The 16013-nt window shown below is 51.5% G+C and overlaps 1 protein-coding gene across 7 annotated transcripts in view; it reads right to left on the bottom strand.

Annotated features, from left to right (window-relative positions):
* SDCCAG8 (SHH signaling and ciliogenesis regulator SDCCAG8) overlaps window positions 1-16013 on the bottom strand; it is a 217513-nt gene that overhangs the window by 5865 nt on the left and 195635 nt on the right. For 4 of the 7 annotated variants that reach the window (XM_012751164.3, XM_012751174.3, XM_012751172.3 and 1 more), the window contains exon 17: window positions 10458-10584. In XM_012751164.3, the coding sequence (XP_012606618.2) occupies window positions 10458-10584 (127 nt within the window). Of the gene's footprint in view, window positions 1-10457; window positions 10585-16013 lie in introns of those variants that run through there. The other 3 variants (XR_012913554.1, XR_012913555.1, XM_075995526.1) reach the window with 2 other exon arrangements.

Below are 16013 nucleotides of genomic sequence, written 5' to 3'. Positions count from 1 at the left end.
TTTCAGTTGAGAAGTCTGGCATTATTCGGATGGGCTTTCCTTTGTATGTTACCTGCTTCTTTCGCCTTACAGCTTGTAGGAGGGCCTCTCTGGTGGTTATTTTGGTCACTCTGATGACTGCATGTTGTGGTGTCTTCCTGTTTGCCATGAATCTCCTAGGAGGCCTTTGAGCTTCTTGGACCTGGATATCTAGATTTTTAGCAAGGCCTGGGAAATTTTATATCCTCAAATAGCTTATCCAACCCTTGTATATTTTCTTCTTCACCCTTAGGGATTTCCATAACTCTCACATTAGGCTTCTTCACATAATCCCACATTTCTTGTAGGCTTTACTCTAATTTCTCTGCTTTATCTCTGTGACTGACTTATTTAATTGAAAGATGTTATCTTCAATCCCTGAGATTTTTTCTTCTGTTTGATCTACACTATTTCTTGAGGCTTTCCACTGTGTTTTGTAGTTCCTTGAATAAATTCTTCATTTCCAGGAGTTTGGTTTGATTTTTCTTCCAAGTCCTGGATTTTTTTTGTGGTTTCTTTGTGTTGGTTATCCATTTTTTTCTTGCATATCATTTAGTTTTCTTACAATCCATGTTTGAAATTCTTCATCTGTAATTTTAGTGTTCTGAATTTGGTTAATGTCCATTGCTAGAGAGCTGGTGTTTCCCTTTAGGGGTGTGCTTTCCGTTAGATTCTTTATACTTCCATAGTTCTTCCACTGATTCCTTCCCATCTAGATCAGCTATTGCTTCCCACCTTTTGGAAAATAACACACCCTGTTTAGGCTCTGTATGAGTAGGTGTTGTTAGGAGCAAGGCACATTGCAGCTGGATGTGTGCGCTTCTATGGTTGCTTGATCTGCTGCTAGTGGGAGCTGCTAATATGTTGTTCAGGGCTCTTCTACCACAGTTGAGAGGCTGCTCCTGTTGGGAGGGGTTACTGGGGGAGGCTGTTGTGGCCTCCTGCCATGATTTTCCTTCCCTGATTGTGAACCCCATTGTTGGCAGCTGACTGGATTCAGAAATCCAGCCCCAGAGTTGTGATCCTACTGGACAACCTAAATTGGTCCAAGGAGCAAAGTCACTGGGCTGTCAACTATTGATCTGTGCCAAGGCCCCACAGATTCACTCTAGTTGGCAGAGGGAAAGTGGCTTTTCTTGCCTCTCCCTACCTCTAGGGGTGGAGCCTACCACTTTTGGCATAAAAGTTGCTAGCTAAGGGAAGGGGTGGTGCCTCAGTCCACCCAGCACCTGTAAATTCTACAGATGTTAGCCTTCCACGACTGGGGAAGTATTCAGAATTCACCCATCCAAAACGGGCTTACTAGTTGGCAATAGATTGTGTAAGGGTGGAGCTTGTTGCAAGAGTCCATGGGCTGGGGGAAGGGAGCTGCCTGACACCGAAGCACACTGCAGCATCTGGGTTGTGGCCCCTGAAAATGGTGACCACCCACTGAGCACTAGCTCTGGGGGCGACTGTTCAGGAGTTGGCAGGTGCTGGATCAGAAAGCTGAGCCATCAGGACCCCCGTTATCTCTTTTAGGTCACCCTCCTGCAATCTCATGCCTGTCTGGGAGGAGCTCTTTCTCTTTGACCTACCCTGAGCGGGCCTATTGACCTGCAGCAGTTTCCAGGTTAGACTCCCCTACTTAGTGATCATCTCTGTTGTTCTGGACCTCCAGCGGTAGCTCAGACCAGTGCCTCCCCGCCCAGTGCAGACCAAGATGCTTCCCGCTGTGGTCTTCTCCACAAAGCCCAGTGTCTCCTGCTGCGATTTTGCACTGACTTTGGGCAGGTCCCTGTCTGGGTCAGGTGTGGAGGTCAGTGGGGAAGCAAGACGTTCTCCTGTGGGTCATTTCCCACCGCACTTGATGGCCAGGAGGGCACAGCCGTCCCATGCTCTATTCTCTCTCATTTGTCTTGCACTCTCCACACTCCGCCATCCTGTCTCCCATTCACTTTCTTTTTTCCTCGCATTGTGTCCCGCACTGTTCCTCTGCCGATTCACAGCGCTGTTCTTGCGGGGGAGGAGTCCACTCATGCGTAGCAGACAGAGTTCTATGCCTTTTTCTCTGGTATCAGGAAGCCAGGAAGTCACCTTTACTCCATTTTCCTGGTGTGCTCTCTGCCTTCCAGTCTTGACTGAACTGACCCGGTACAGTTCTGCCGAGGGGCTGGTTTGAATGACCCTCCCTCCCCGCTCCACGGATTGGCCATGTCAGGCCAGCAGCCTGGTGGCCTAGATGCTCTCAAGAGAGTGGCTTGCTTCCTAGCCTTAGAAATTCTAGGATGACTTTGAATGCAAGAATAAGCATAAACTACAACAGGAACGTTTCAAAAGAAAAATTTAGCTAAACTTTAGATAAAAAACACACTTACCTATCCACACACAATACAGAATAGCGGTAAAGACCTGAAGTAGAAGTACAATGTGTTGCAGAATTTTGTTGACCGAGCTCTAGGAAACTGGCATTTCTCATGATGAGGCTCTGTAGTGTGTGTTGGCTCCAAGGCCATCTAGTATAATAATTTATCATTTGAGCCAGTCCCTGCCAGCACTCGGACCGCTCTGCTGACACTGGTGACCTCCTACTTCTGTGGGCCCACAGAGAGCTGACACAGATGTGAGGTCCTCAGCATGAACAAATGGAAGTCAACCTGAATTCCATCCCTGTGGCAAATCAGCTATCACTATCCACATTGGTTTTACATATTATTTGGGGTAGGTGGGAAGCCCTATATTCATCCTCACTTTTACACGATAGTACTTACTGTTCACTGCTGGGCCTACCACTGTGCCTGACCCACATAAGCATTCAACAGGTGTTTGACGGAACGAATAATTTACCCTACGACATCACTGTTGCATCCCTTCAGTTTGTGGACTCTTCAGTGATGCACATTTCTTGGTGCTTCCCCTCTCTGACCCTATGCCGCATTCAGAGACACAAGCTCTAGTTACTGCCCAAGTCTGGCTCATCTGCCATCACTTCTTAAGGATATCAGTGATGCTTATTTCCAGAAAATCATTCCCATCATCTACACCACAGTGGCCGTGGGCTCGCTACCCAGGAGAGAGAAGCGTGCACGTGCCAGTGGGATGTGGTGTGGCCACCAGATCAGAAGAGGGCCAACAGGGCACCCTGGCTGCTGCTCTGCTGCCACCCTGTCCACAGATGGAAACATGCCCACCTGCAAGCCCACTATTGCTAACCCGTTTTCTTTGTTCTCATTTTGAATCCTAACAGAGCCTTCTCTCCACAAACCCGGACTTTTGTGCCTAATTTATGTCTGAAGTTTGACTTTAAATTTTGAGTTTAGCAAATGAGTTTCTTTGGGTGACCTGAATTGTCCCCCAAGCAGCCAGGCTGTGGGGTCCAGCCAGCCTTGGCTGCCACTTTGTTCCCAAGCCAGCCTGATGCTCTAGAGATGGTGGCACCACCTTGCCCTGCTCACAGGTGACCTCGGTGCTCAAAGTCTCAGGACTGCCCTGGGTTTCCATCTGATTCTTTTCTCGTGCGTCTCCACCCCAGCCTCTCAGCAGCCTGAGGCAATACCCCCTTCCTCCTCACTCTGCCCTGCGCTTGTGCAGCATCTGTGTGGCCAGGGCAACAAATGGTCCTGTTCCTTGTAGCTCTGGCAATAAAGCATCTATTTGCAACCGAAGAGGGCAGACCCCTCCCTGCCTCCATCTGGGGTATTTCAAAGCTTGCCCCACATTGACAGAGCTCAGTCAGTGGCCCTCCTCCCAGAGGCTGGCCTCCGCCTGTGCCCTGGGAGCCAGCGCCCGCACCCTCGCTCCTCACCCCCGAGAACAGCGGCCCCCATCTCCCTGGCCTGTGGCTCAGGCCTCTCGAGAAGTTAATTTCCCGCCCATCCAGTTCCCAATTCCATTCACTTGTTCAGGCCTTATTTTTCTATCTACAAAACAGATACTTGTCTCAAATGGCCCTTTCAAGCCCACACTGATCTCCGTCCTAATCCTGTTTCATAATCATCTGTGCTGGGCTCTGTGTAATTTGAGGAGTTCCGTTCTAAAGGGAAGCTAGTTTTTTGTTTTGTTTTTTAACCAGAAAACAAGTGATACGGAAACTAAAAAATTGACCTGAAGTGGCACAGAGCTGAGATTTGAACCCAGGCAGTTTGACCTTAAAGCCCAGACTTTCTCATGCTAGGCTCACCCGCCTGTTCTGGCCAGATTAGTGAAAGAGCACCTGAGCAGCCCCGTTTGCTGTCTGTGGAATTAAGAAGTCGGATTTGGAAGGCAGTCTGGCATGGACGAGACACTGGAGAGAGGCGCCCTCGGGCTGTTCTGCAGAACTTTGTGAAAACTCGGCCTTCCAGCGTGACTGCTCACCTGTTGCCTGTCGGAAGGTAGCGCTCCTCTGCAGAGCCGCGCAGTGGCCGCCTCCAGCCCTGCAGCCTGGCCTCCACCCCTGCAGCCTGGCCTCCACCCCTGCAGCCCGGCCTCCCCTGCAGCCCGGCCTCCAGCCCTGCAGCCTGGCCTCCAGCCCTGCAGCCTGGCCTCCCCTGCAGCCCGGCCTCCAGCCCTGCAGCCCGGCCTCCCCTGCAGCCTGGCCTCCAGCCCTGCAGCCTGGCCTTCCCCTGTAGCCTGGCCTCCAGCCCTGCAGCCTGGCCTCCAGCCCTGCAGTCTGGCCTCCCCTGCAGCCTGGCCTCCCCTGTAGCCTGGCCTCCCCTGCAGCCTGGCCTCCCCAGCACAAGTGAGCAGAGCTCTAGCAAAGGGCCCCCGCCCCTCCAGCTCGGCAGGGCCTTCTGGGGGGTCTGGCTTCTGCCAGCTGCAAAGCGGGGCAGGAGTTCACAGCAAGGTCACCACAGCCATTCTTCCCTCATAGCTGCCTGGCTGGGCCTCTGCCCATGGCAGTCCTGCACAATCAGGGTTCAAAGCCCTGGTTCCCTTCTGCTGTGGGGCCTGGCTTTGCTGCCTCCGGGGTCCAGGAAAGGAACAGAACCATAGAAACCAGAGAAAAATGGAATGCAAGGCAACAGACACGATGGGCTTTCAGTAAAACAGCACCTCTGGGTGCACTGGGAGACCTGCACACACGCAAGAGGGGTCCGGGTGGGGGGTCTGACGTTTCCGGGGCCCTCTCTCCCCCCAGAGCACACTCAACACGCACTGCTCCTTCTAAAACCTGTGGGATCCGAGTTTGTAATCTTCCAGCTTTCTTGAATCTCCTAAGTCACGAGAACTTCCTCTGCACATGGGCAGGTCTGTGTTTTATATGAACCATGTTTCCATGGTAAATAGATTTTAAGAATTTCCAAAGGACAGACAGTGTCACCAACAGCAGAGAGTGGAGCCTCTGGCTGCCTCATGTTTGAAAGCGTTAAAAATAAAGACAACATTGACATTTGGGGTTGTAATGTGACGGAATTACAGTCTTTTAAAGGCAAGAACCACTTATCTACACTACATGTAATATTCAGTGTTTTGTTCACTTGTCTAATTGGATTAAAATATTTAGCTCCCTTTAAAATCTTGATTGTGAATTTATATTGCAAAATGTAATGTCTGACTCAGGAAGCAATAAGTAGAGCAAATGTATCTGAAGCAATATAAAATTCAATTTATTTTTCTTCTATGATTCTTAGTCTGAAAGTACTCACTTTTGGACAAATCAAACTGTTAACGGAAGAGTGAATCTGGCTTAAATGCAGCTCTATGTGCTTTTCAATATTAATTGCACACAGAGAGCTCAGTTACAAAACAAAAAGTTGAACTGCATGCTATTGGAGTTCCCTGGGGAAGTTTCTCTGAGGGTCGTGAGACGCTTATGTTGGAAATGCAGCACCCGGGGTCTTATGTCATTCCTTGAAAACACTCAGGCAGCAGGGAGTTAATGACATTTTAGCTGCATATGTTCAAGTTTATTTAAAAAAATATGCAAGTCACTTTGGTTGACAGTGTCTTGTACACAGTTTTGAAAGAATCAGGGCAAACTTTAACAGAGTCAGTTTTTATTTGAAAAATATTTTCTGGGAATGTATCAGTGTTTATTTTTGAGACTGACAATTCGGGTGAAAATCAGGATAAAAACAAAAAAACAACAATTTGGTTGAAATCAAATTGTTTGTTTTCATCTATTTAGAATTCTTTCCAAAAAATCTTGGTTCCGGAGGAGGCTTTTTAATTTATTTTATTCAGTGTATTTGCTATTCTATTCAAGCACCATCTGTCTTGCAGGTAGCTAACTTGCAGAAGCTCCTAAGTCAGCTGGGCGAAGCCCCCAGGGCTCCAGGAAGGACCACAGCGAACGGGGTGACCACCTCTAGTCCCCACATGGGTGACCCACACCCACCGCAGGCTCCCTCCTCAGCTGGGCCCAGCCCGCCTGCACGGGGCTGCTACATAGGGGTCCCTCCTCCCTCTGCTTCCGGTCACAACAGGCCTGTCCTCCCTGCGTCCTCATAGGCGTCCCTGCTCCCATGCTTGTTTTCAGCTCCCTTCTATGAGTCCTTCGGTGCAATGAGATAATGTCGATGATCCCGAACATAATCACATATGGCTGCTGGATCCATGCACAAGTTTAAATCAAATTAGAAAGTAAATTCACTGCCAAGAATGCTTAAAAGTCATAGGGCCAACTGATTAACCACTGACAAGTCAGTTTCAGACTCTGTTTTCTAAACTGTAAGTGATTCATACGAAGGGACTAAAAGGGAATCACTCTCCAGACTGAATGCCGAGGACCTAAACAACAGCCTGCTTAGCACGCCAGCTATCAGAAAATGCAAGTCAGTTGAAACCATGTTCATTAGCAAATAAGTATACAGACACACAAAATTATCTTGGCGGTTAAGGTAATCCTCTCAGTGGACAGCTAATTCCTGTTTTCCCTCTCCCAGATGCCGTTCTCCCCAAGACAAGACTCATATTTCCTCACCAGCTGGCTCCACCCTTCCTGGCCAGATGTTAGAGCCCCGGGCTCCAGGCTGTAGCCCCCTGACCTGCTCCAAGCTGTCAGGCCTTGCCCAGATGCCCCTGGGAGCCACCCCCATGCCACTGCTACTGAGGTTTTGGCCTCCCCCAGCCAAGGCCTGTCCCCCAAGAAGAGGGGAGAGCGCTGCTGCCCTGTCTAGGCCTCAAACAGAAGGCAGTGACAATGTCTGTCTGTGGGTACACAGCACCACAGAGAGAATGGAGGGGACTGTGTCTGGCCCGAGCTGGGTTAGTGCTTTAGTGTCCCCATTTCTCCACAAGGACCAGAATAGCCATGTCATGACATTTAGAAAGCCATTGTTTAGAGTGAGGCAGGAGACTGGCAAAGCCATTGCTGTTAGCGAGTCCTAAACTAAACAGAAGCCAAGAAACAAGCCTGGGGCTCAGGGGGCCCCACCCCGGAGCCTGGGCTCACAGCGCCACTGCCCAGGCCGATGGGGATTCTCACTGCAAAATCGCCACGCTGGCACAGTTACCATTATGATTAGCTCCCTGTGCCAGACGAGCTGTGCGTGTTTCAGCATTTAAGCAGAAACAATTTATAATAATAAAGACTTCTGAACAGGCTAAGACGTTCCCTACCAGAGGCCAGAGGCCAACCCCGGGCCCCATCCCCCGTCACCTGCTTTGGGGCAGCAGGCCTCCAAACATGGGAGCAATCGGGGGGGGGGGGGTATGACTCAGCTCAGAGCAGCTGCCTGGACCAGAAAATATGCATTCTCTTTTGGGTATTAAGTGGACAGAGATTTTTTAGAGTCTGACGTGCCCAATTAAGTTATGCTTAATTCATCCAGGCTCAGAAAAATGGAAGCCTTTAGCTAAACCATCCCTAAACCGGAGATGAAGGCAGCTCGCATCCTTGATGCCCATGAGCTGGGCCCACAAGACTCTGTCCAGGAAAGCAGAGACGGTGATTGATCAGTCCGGAACGCTCAGGAGGCAGCAGGAGGCAGCAGCCTCCAAAATACCTGCTCGGGGCCAAAAGCAGCCTTACTCACTCCAAGGGCTCAGCTGAAGCCGCCTAACTCACAGGTCAAGTTTATTCCAGAGCAAAAGTGCTTCGCAGAGGTCCAAGTCCCCTGAGAGCCCCTACCTAGGGGCTAAGGCAACACTTAGGAAGACACGGCAGGATCTCAGTTTAGACATTCAGCAGGGAGCTTGCAAAACTGAATCCCTGCCTCCTCCGTGACCACTAGTACTTGCTACTGAAAGCCAATATCTCCTCTACCAAATTTCTTTTGTCATGTTCATATTAAAATAACGCCAAGTGTAACATTTGAATCTGAAAGGCGTCTTTAGAGAGGAGCCAGATGGGCCAGTATCAGATAGCACAGGTTGGGCAAATCATTTCTATTGCTTCAGGCAAGGGAAGAAAGACCCGTTAGTGTTTCTGAGGATTTTTTTGAGGTTTGGGGCTTTTTAATTCATTTTGTGAAAATTTTGCTATTCATTTGGCAATTACCGGAGTTTTAAAGGCCTGGAAGAGGCTTCTAAGCATCGATGGCCCATGTTAGGATCTGAGTGTGCCATAGAGGAAGCAGATGGGGAGTTAAAAGGCAAAGCCCACATTATACTGATCCAGTTCAGAGCTCAGAGGAAACTGCCCAAGCTCTGTGCTTCCATAGAAGACTCCACAGCCTGAGTTCTGAAAGAGTTCTTGGGTTGAGAGGCCAAAAGATTCACTCATGCCATGAAGTCACGGCCTCTTCATCATATGTGGCAGGAGCGTAGTCACCTGCAGCAGACGTGGCGGCCCTGACCTGTGGCTGGCCAGGCCTAAAGCCCTCACAGCCCCCTCCTTGCACAGCTGGGTTCCTGCTTGGGTCAGGTGGAGCGTGAGGCACTCGTCCAAGAAGCAGGGCAGGGAGGAGGGAAGCTGGTCCTATGGCCTCTGCCTTCCCTATGTTTCTCCCTGGGCAGTTGCCTCCCAGGACCACTTCCAGATGAAAGGAGAAAGGAAAGGAAAACCCTGACATTTCTTCAGCCTACTATGCTACGTGCCTGAGGGCCTGCCAAGCACCTCACAGCTGCTCTCATTTAATGCTTCCAATATCGCTTTGATTTAGGTGGGCATAATACCCACTGTGCAGATGGAGAAACTGAGGCTGAGAAGAGACTTAAGTGACTGGCCCAAGGCTTCACCACAGTGACACAGCCTGGAAACATTCTCTGTTCTTTCTGGCCCCAAACACGCAGGAGGTTCTTAAACTTTAGTGTCCTCCAGAATCAGCCCACAGCTTGTGGAAATGCAGGTTCCTGGGCCCTGCCCCCACACACGGCCCTGGAACCGGCAGTGAGAACCTGGCATCCGGATGACCGTGTCCATGTGGTATGTGGCACCCCCTGGCTTCCCCATGAGCGGTCTCAGAAAGATAGGGGGACAGAGGCGGGTTTCCACCTCCGGCCTCAGCTCAGTGACAGCACCCAGTTGTGCTCACTTATTATATGGGGAAATGATGTTTCGCAGAGGGATTTGGTGGGCTCAGTGGGAAAAGCCAGTATTTACAGATTCCTTGACAGGCCTTCAGCACAGGGTCATTCTGAAAGGGGAATGAAAGACAATTCCTCTTCATTTTCATTTCCAGATGCATTTTTCCTATTAATCATTCCAAGCACTTATGGCGTGACATCCCCCGGGCACTCAGGTGCAAACCTAATTAAAGACGGGGTCCATGGCCAGCCACGAACCACCTCATTATCCTAACAAATTGCTCGATGGGGCAAAAAGCACAGCCTCTCTGACAGGAAGCGAAGCAATTTAGAAAAAAGGGTTTCATCCCATACTCCAAGCTCACCTGTTTGCTTTCTTTCCTCCATTATCCCTGCTGCTGGCCCAGACCTAACCCGGGAAAGCCTGGGCTATGGAGTCAGACTCAGGTTCCATTTGAGGTGTCCTGTCCTTGCTAGCTATATAAACTTGTTTAAGTCTCAGTCTCCCTATCTGTAAACTGGAGACAATAATGTCAATCTTGTCAGCTTGTTCAAGGGTAAAGAAGTTTAACAGCACCAGGTGCTCTGCAAGCACTCCAGATATTTGCCCAATTATCAGTCAGCTAATTCAGGACAAGACTCCTGCATTCCATTCACTAGGACTTCCCTAATTGGGAACACCTGTTTCCTCAACCAATTCAAACCAGCAACATCCTTCCCAGGAAGTTCCAGCCTGCCCTGACTACTGGCATCCTCCCTCCTCTGGCTCCCTCAGCAATGCAGCTGCATAGTGGGGCCCAGCACTCGGTGTGACTTGTTGACTCAGCAGCATGGGTCGGATCAGTAGCGTGGACTTAAGCTCCATCATGAGGACAGGCCCACAGCTCACAACCTCTGCATGCCCCACCATGCCTGGCACAGTCGTCAGGATCTCTCTCCCAGCTTACTGGCTGGCCAATGTGATCAGTAGAAATTTTAGCCTGTTAAGATACCCTAAAAAGACCCATGTGCAGAGTGCCCAGTGTCCTCTGTGGGCTGAGCCCGCCCTTGCACTGGGTTTTGCACAGTACCTGGGTTCGCAGACGGTCCACCTCTTCCAACAGGCTCTGTCGTTCCAGGAAAAGCTCGTTCTGCTTGTTGAGGAGCTGCACCAGCTGCTGGGCCGTGGCCTGGCTGTGTTTATCCAGCTGCCTTAGCCTGCAGAAAAACCCACCACAGCATTAGAGATGGCGCCTAGGTAGTGGGGGCTGCAGAGAGCTAAGGGTACAATAGCAGACTTCAGCGTTTCAACCTGCTCCATTGCTCTGTGTACCTGAAGGCAGCTCCTGAAAGTGAACTCTGAGCTGGAAGTCTAGGGTGGCCCTGAGGCTCTGGCTAGCAGTGGGCCCTTAGTGAGCACCTGTGAAGGTGACTGGCATTGCATCAAGCGTGCGTGGGGACTGGGGCCTCCTTGTTACACTGCCAGTGAGAAAACATGCAGATAAGTTGGGTAAGTAGAAGAAAAACTGAAACCCTAAACTCACAAGCAGAGGTCAAAGACAAGGAGCCTAAATGCCTCCATTGTTCAGCTGGAACCGTCTCTGGCAGGCCACGCAGACGGCCGGCCCTGGCTGGGGAAGTGGGTAAGGGACATGGAAACACTGAACTAAGGGTTTTCCATTATTAATCACTCAGTCGATCACGAGCTCTGGCATCGCTGACCAGATGTCTTTAAAGATCCTAAATTTGTCATTCTGCTGACGGGCCCTCCTCTACAGACTTGCTAATTCACTCAAACTATTATCCTCATCTGTCCACAGTCGGCTTCCTACATACAGCCAGTAGCACACTCACCCGGTGGAAATGTTGGCTTGGGATGAAATTTGGAGTCGGACTACCCAGAACTGCTCTGGGAAAAAAGGTTAGATGTGTGCCCTTCCTCACATCCTCACCAACCAAAAGCACCAACAGCAAATTGACCCACATTCTCACCAGGAAAAACTGTTACAAGCTCAGGTACATTTCAAACTCCCGGCGACTGTGTCAAAAGCCCAGCAGACAGTTCTGCAGACGGCGGCCTTGGGCCGCCCCGAGCTGAAGCTCTCCTGGGCGGCATTTCTGATGAGCTCTGAGCACAAACATTTATTAAGGCCAAAGATTCCGGCCTTCAGGATGGGGCACACTGCTTTACAAAAAAATGACGCAGCATTTGGGCACTGGTAAAACTACACTGTGGGAAACTTAGCAATATTCTAGTACTTTCCCTCACACCTTCCCCGCCCCATAATCCTTTGCAAAGCACAGCCCCGTTCATTTCCCAGACTGCTCCTCCTTCGCCCACCGGCCTTTCTCTGCCTCTGACAGATTTGGCTGGAGTCTCTCCTCAAGCGGCCTAAGCCCCAGGCCCGTCCTCATCTCAGAACACTCCGTGGGCCTCTGCTTCCTGCTGCTTCTGGACGAAGTGGAAGGACTCATGGGCATGACCTAGAGCCACCTTCCATGGCCCTGCCCGGCCTCCCGGTCAGGCCGGGGCTGAACAGATCAGCAAAGATCTCCCACCCACGTGCGAGCGTTTGAGTGTCTTCCTGGTCTTGCCATATAGGTAAGAATGATGCACCTCCACCCACCTCCCCATCCTTCCTCGGATCTTGGAGGAAAAGGAAGTTTCCTTCTGCTTTGGGAGGCCTCACCTGCGCTCACCCCATCTCCATCGCACGGACACTTGAGGCCAGTTTTCCTTAGTGCTAGTCTCAAAGCCACCCCACTGGGGGCAGACCAAAACACACTTTCCTGCAGGGAGCAGGGACAGGCAAGGACACCTGGGCCAGCAGGGTGGCTAGAGTCTGCCTGGGCCAACCCACTGGCACGTGCAACTGACCACGGTTCATTCGGCCACTACTCTGCAGTGGAGCACTAGAGAGGGTCCCGTTGGAGAGACAGATGACAGCCTCTTTCCTACAGCAGCAGTCTACTGCTTCCGTATCGATATCAGACAGGTGAAAAGCCAATTAAGTCCGGAGTGTGGAGAGAGCCACAGGCTAAGAGCTTGTTGGCTGCCCAATAGCCGGAAAGGAATGGCACAGAAACGTGATAAATAAGTGACACCATTCAGGTTCATGGCAAGAAGGTGCCAGGAATAGACATTGTCCATGTGGTCCCTTGCCCTGTGCTTGAATCAAACGGGCTCCCAGTCCTGCAGTCTGATGGGTTCAGTATGTGTTTTGGAACTCCTGAAAAACGACGGCTGCCCCTTCCAGGGCGATGGGCAGAGCCAAAGCCTGCTATCACAGCACAGAAAGCCGGCCCTGGGCAGGCCACACTGGCGTGGCCTCCAGAGAGGGGGCCAGCGCTAGCTCCTGCCTAGACCTTCCTCCCGTGGAGTCCTCAGAACCCGGGCGAGGCTCAGTCTGGGGGGCTGTGCGACCTGGGGGCCTCAGAGCGCCGCAGCACTGCTGAGGCGGGGAGCCCCCCCGACTGGCTGAATCCAGGGCCTGGGTGTGAGCCGAGCTGCTCAGGGTTTCCACAGACGCACCCCTGCCGAGAGGGGCGAGACCTCGAGCACGTCGGCCTTCCCTCACAGCCCAGGAGCGAACCACGGGGTGGAACTGACTCGTGTGTCAAATCGACGTGAACACTCCCAAGCACCTCCTCTCTGAATTTTCCTTCCTGTAAAAAATATGTCCCTCTTTTTGGGGAGTCAGCCTCTGTCACCCCACATACAGCAACGGAGTCCATCACAAGCTTGGAAAAGATAAAATGACAAGCCCAAACCCACATTTGTTTTTTAAAAAAACAGAATTTAGATAAAAGGGACTTTTTTAAGGAAATACATTTCTGTGGCAGCTCTTTCAAGGGCTATTATGAATATTGGGAAAACAGATTTTTTTTATTAAAAGATATTTTTGGAAAAGCCCCAAACATGGCACAACCTGGCCTACACTCTGTTAATGGATCTGTCATTACCATCAGTTGGAGATTTCTTGGGGTGTCCTATAGACACATAGCTGTATTTTATCTTCCATGGTAACTGCTCTCGTTTTTGCTGTCCTCTCTTCAGCCAACAGCTGTATCTGTCCCCACTGACCAAGTTAACAACCACAATTATCTAATTAAACTGATAACTGATTAAATTAATCAAGAAGATAATCTAATAGATAGTTCCTATTGTTAGAATAAATAAATTATTGATTATTGCAATCCTAGGAGGTACCTGCTAGCATTATCGTCCCCATTTTACAGATGAGAAAACTGAGGGTGGGAGGTTAACTTGCACAAAGTCACACAAGTAACTGGTAAAGCTTGCAGTCAAATCCAGGCGGGGCCCAGGTGTTCTTAACCATTGTTAATGGTTGGTTAACTTATTGAGTTAATTCACCAAACTAACCAACCCTTGGTGAATACTTCCTAAGAGCCAAGTACTAAGGTAGATCCTGGGGATACCGCAGGATGACAAATGGTCCGTGCTCTCAGCGGGTTCCCAGCCAACTGAAGAGAGACTGACTTGGAAACAGGTGCTGACTTCAGACCAAACACTGTGAAGGCATAAAGACAAGTGCAGTGGTCAGCACTGTGGATGAGGTCTTGGAAGGTTTGTGCCTACTTAGGAGATAGCTTATCATCATCACATACTGAGTGCTTACTGTGTGCAGCCACTGTGCTGAGTGCTTATTTATTAACTTTAGTGTTCACAACAATTCAACGCAACAAATGAGGCAGGAACTAATTATTTTAACCCTTTAAGGATGAGGAAACTGAGGCACAGGCAAGATAAATGACTAGGGCAAAGTCACGCAGTGGCAAGCTGGATGTGGAAAGTTGAGGGGGTGCTGGTTGGGCCAGGGCCAGGGGCAGAGCCTTCCCACGTCGGGGCGGCACTGCCAAGGCCACAGTGTGTCTGGAAACTGCAACTGTGCAGTGTGGCTGGACCAGAGGCTGCAGGCTGCTTAGAGGGAGGTTCTGGAACACTGGACCCAGTAAAGCTTTGTAGCCAAACTAACAGATACAGACTTTGTCCTGCAGGCAATGGTGATGCCATTTACCAAGAAAGGATGGCAGCAGGGCCATTCCTGGGGTAGAAGAGAAGTTCTGACGTCAGGGCAAGTCCGAGGTCCCCGGGACAAGCACCCACTAAGCAGTTATGCAGCTTGGGGCCTAAGGAGGGCTGGGCTGGAGCTCCAGCTGTGCAAGCCAAACCTGCTGAGAGGTGAGGCCTGCATGGACATGGGGCAAGATTTGCCAGGAAAAGACTGGCGGAGATTTGCAGCTGGGGCAGTTTGTTAAAAACGCAGCTATCCACGCCCCTGCAACCTGCTGGCTGAGAACCTGTGCTGCATGAGAAGGGAAGAGCACCCGGGCCAGGGCCTGGGCGGGAACAGCCACACGCGAAAGCTGGCAGGGCATGAGAAGCCAGGAGAGCACTGAGACGATGACCCCGGAGGTAGGGGGAAGAGCAGGAGGGAAGATGAACCTGGAGGTCCCGGGAGAAAAGGCGTCAAGGGGGCGTGGCCAGCTCATGTGACATGCCACCCAGTGGTGGTATGCACGGAGGTCCCTGGCTAGGGCAGCAGCCTGCTTAGAGGGCCTGGAAGAGGGAGGCAGTTAGGGTGAGGGGACGGTGGCTGAAGGAGGGCAGGGGATGGGCGCGACTTGGGCCACTGGGGAGGAGGCCCTGGAGGAGAAGGGACATCCTCAAGGCAGAGGGGGGCAGGCTTCCCAGGGGAAGCAGGTGCCTTGGGCAGAAGACTGGGACCTTCCTCCCTGAAGCAAGAGGGGAGGTGGGCGAGGGTGAGCCTCGGAGGGCAGGTGCCACGCAAGGGCGCGACTGTTTGCTGAGAAAAGGGGCAGCGGGGAGGTGGCACTGGAGCTGCTACGGACGACCAGGGCGCCGGCCGGGGGCAGGGGAGGTCAGCCAAGCTGCGGGGCCTCTGAGGAAGACACAGGCCCTGACCTCACCGTTGGGTGACCCCCTGCCCCTCCCTGCTGGCCAGGGCTCAGGCTCTCAGCCCTCTCGTCCCTGCCTGTCCGGCCTGCGGCAGTAAGGCACTGACTCTTCATCTTCTACAGGCCGGGAAACCTTGTCGGTGTCGGGTCTCAGGGTAGCCGTTGTTTTGAGAGAGTGCAATTTCTTGTTCTGTTTCGGGCTCTTGTTTTCAGCCAGTCCCTCTACAAGGCATTCGATAATGAAAGGAGCTAGGGGGGCTGCCGCCATGGGGCCCGCAGGAAGGAGCCCCCGACAGCCCGCAGAGCACACAAGGCTCCACGCAGCAGGAAACAGAATCGCCAGATTTCAGAGGTCACCCCTAATTCCTGCTTTTCCTCCCAGGCCTGTATCTCATCTCTGCACCTGGCAGGGATTCTGTCCTGTCCCACAGACCCCTAGGACGCAGGTAGTATCTGCATCCTGCTGTGGTGGGGCCCTGTCGGGCAGAACTCATCGCTTGTCCCACGAGGCACCTGTGCTCTGCTGCCCCTGCGGGCATGGTGGGGTCAGCCAGTCCATGAGGAAGGACACTTCCAGAAGCACTGAGCCCAGGCTGGTGTCACTTTTTAATTTCGGGCACAGAGCCCACGTCCTTCAGCACCTGCAATTGCACAACTGCCAGCCTGGGCAGGGCTGGGGATTTTGGGGGAGAAGAGCAGCTGTCCCA

Source organism: Microcebus murinus, chromosome 19 (genome assembly GCF_040939455.1).
Source record: "Microcebus murinus isolate Inina chromosome 19, M.murinus_Inina_mat1.0, whole genome shotgun sequence".
NCBI lineage: Eukaryota > Metazoa > Chordata > Mammalia > Primates > Cheirogaleidae > Microcebus > Microcebus murinus.
Note: the sequence above shows the minus strand (reverse complement) of the source record. Positions and strands in the feature narration are given on the sequence as shown.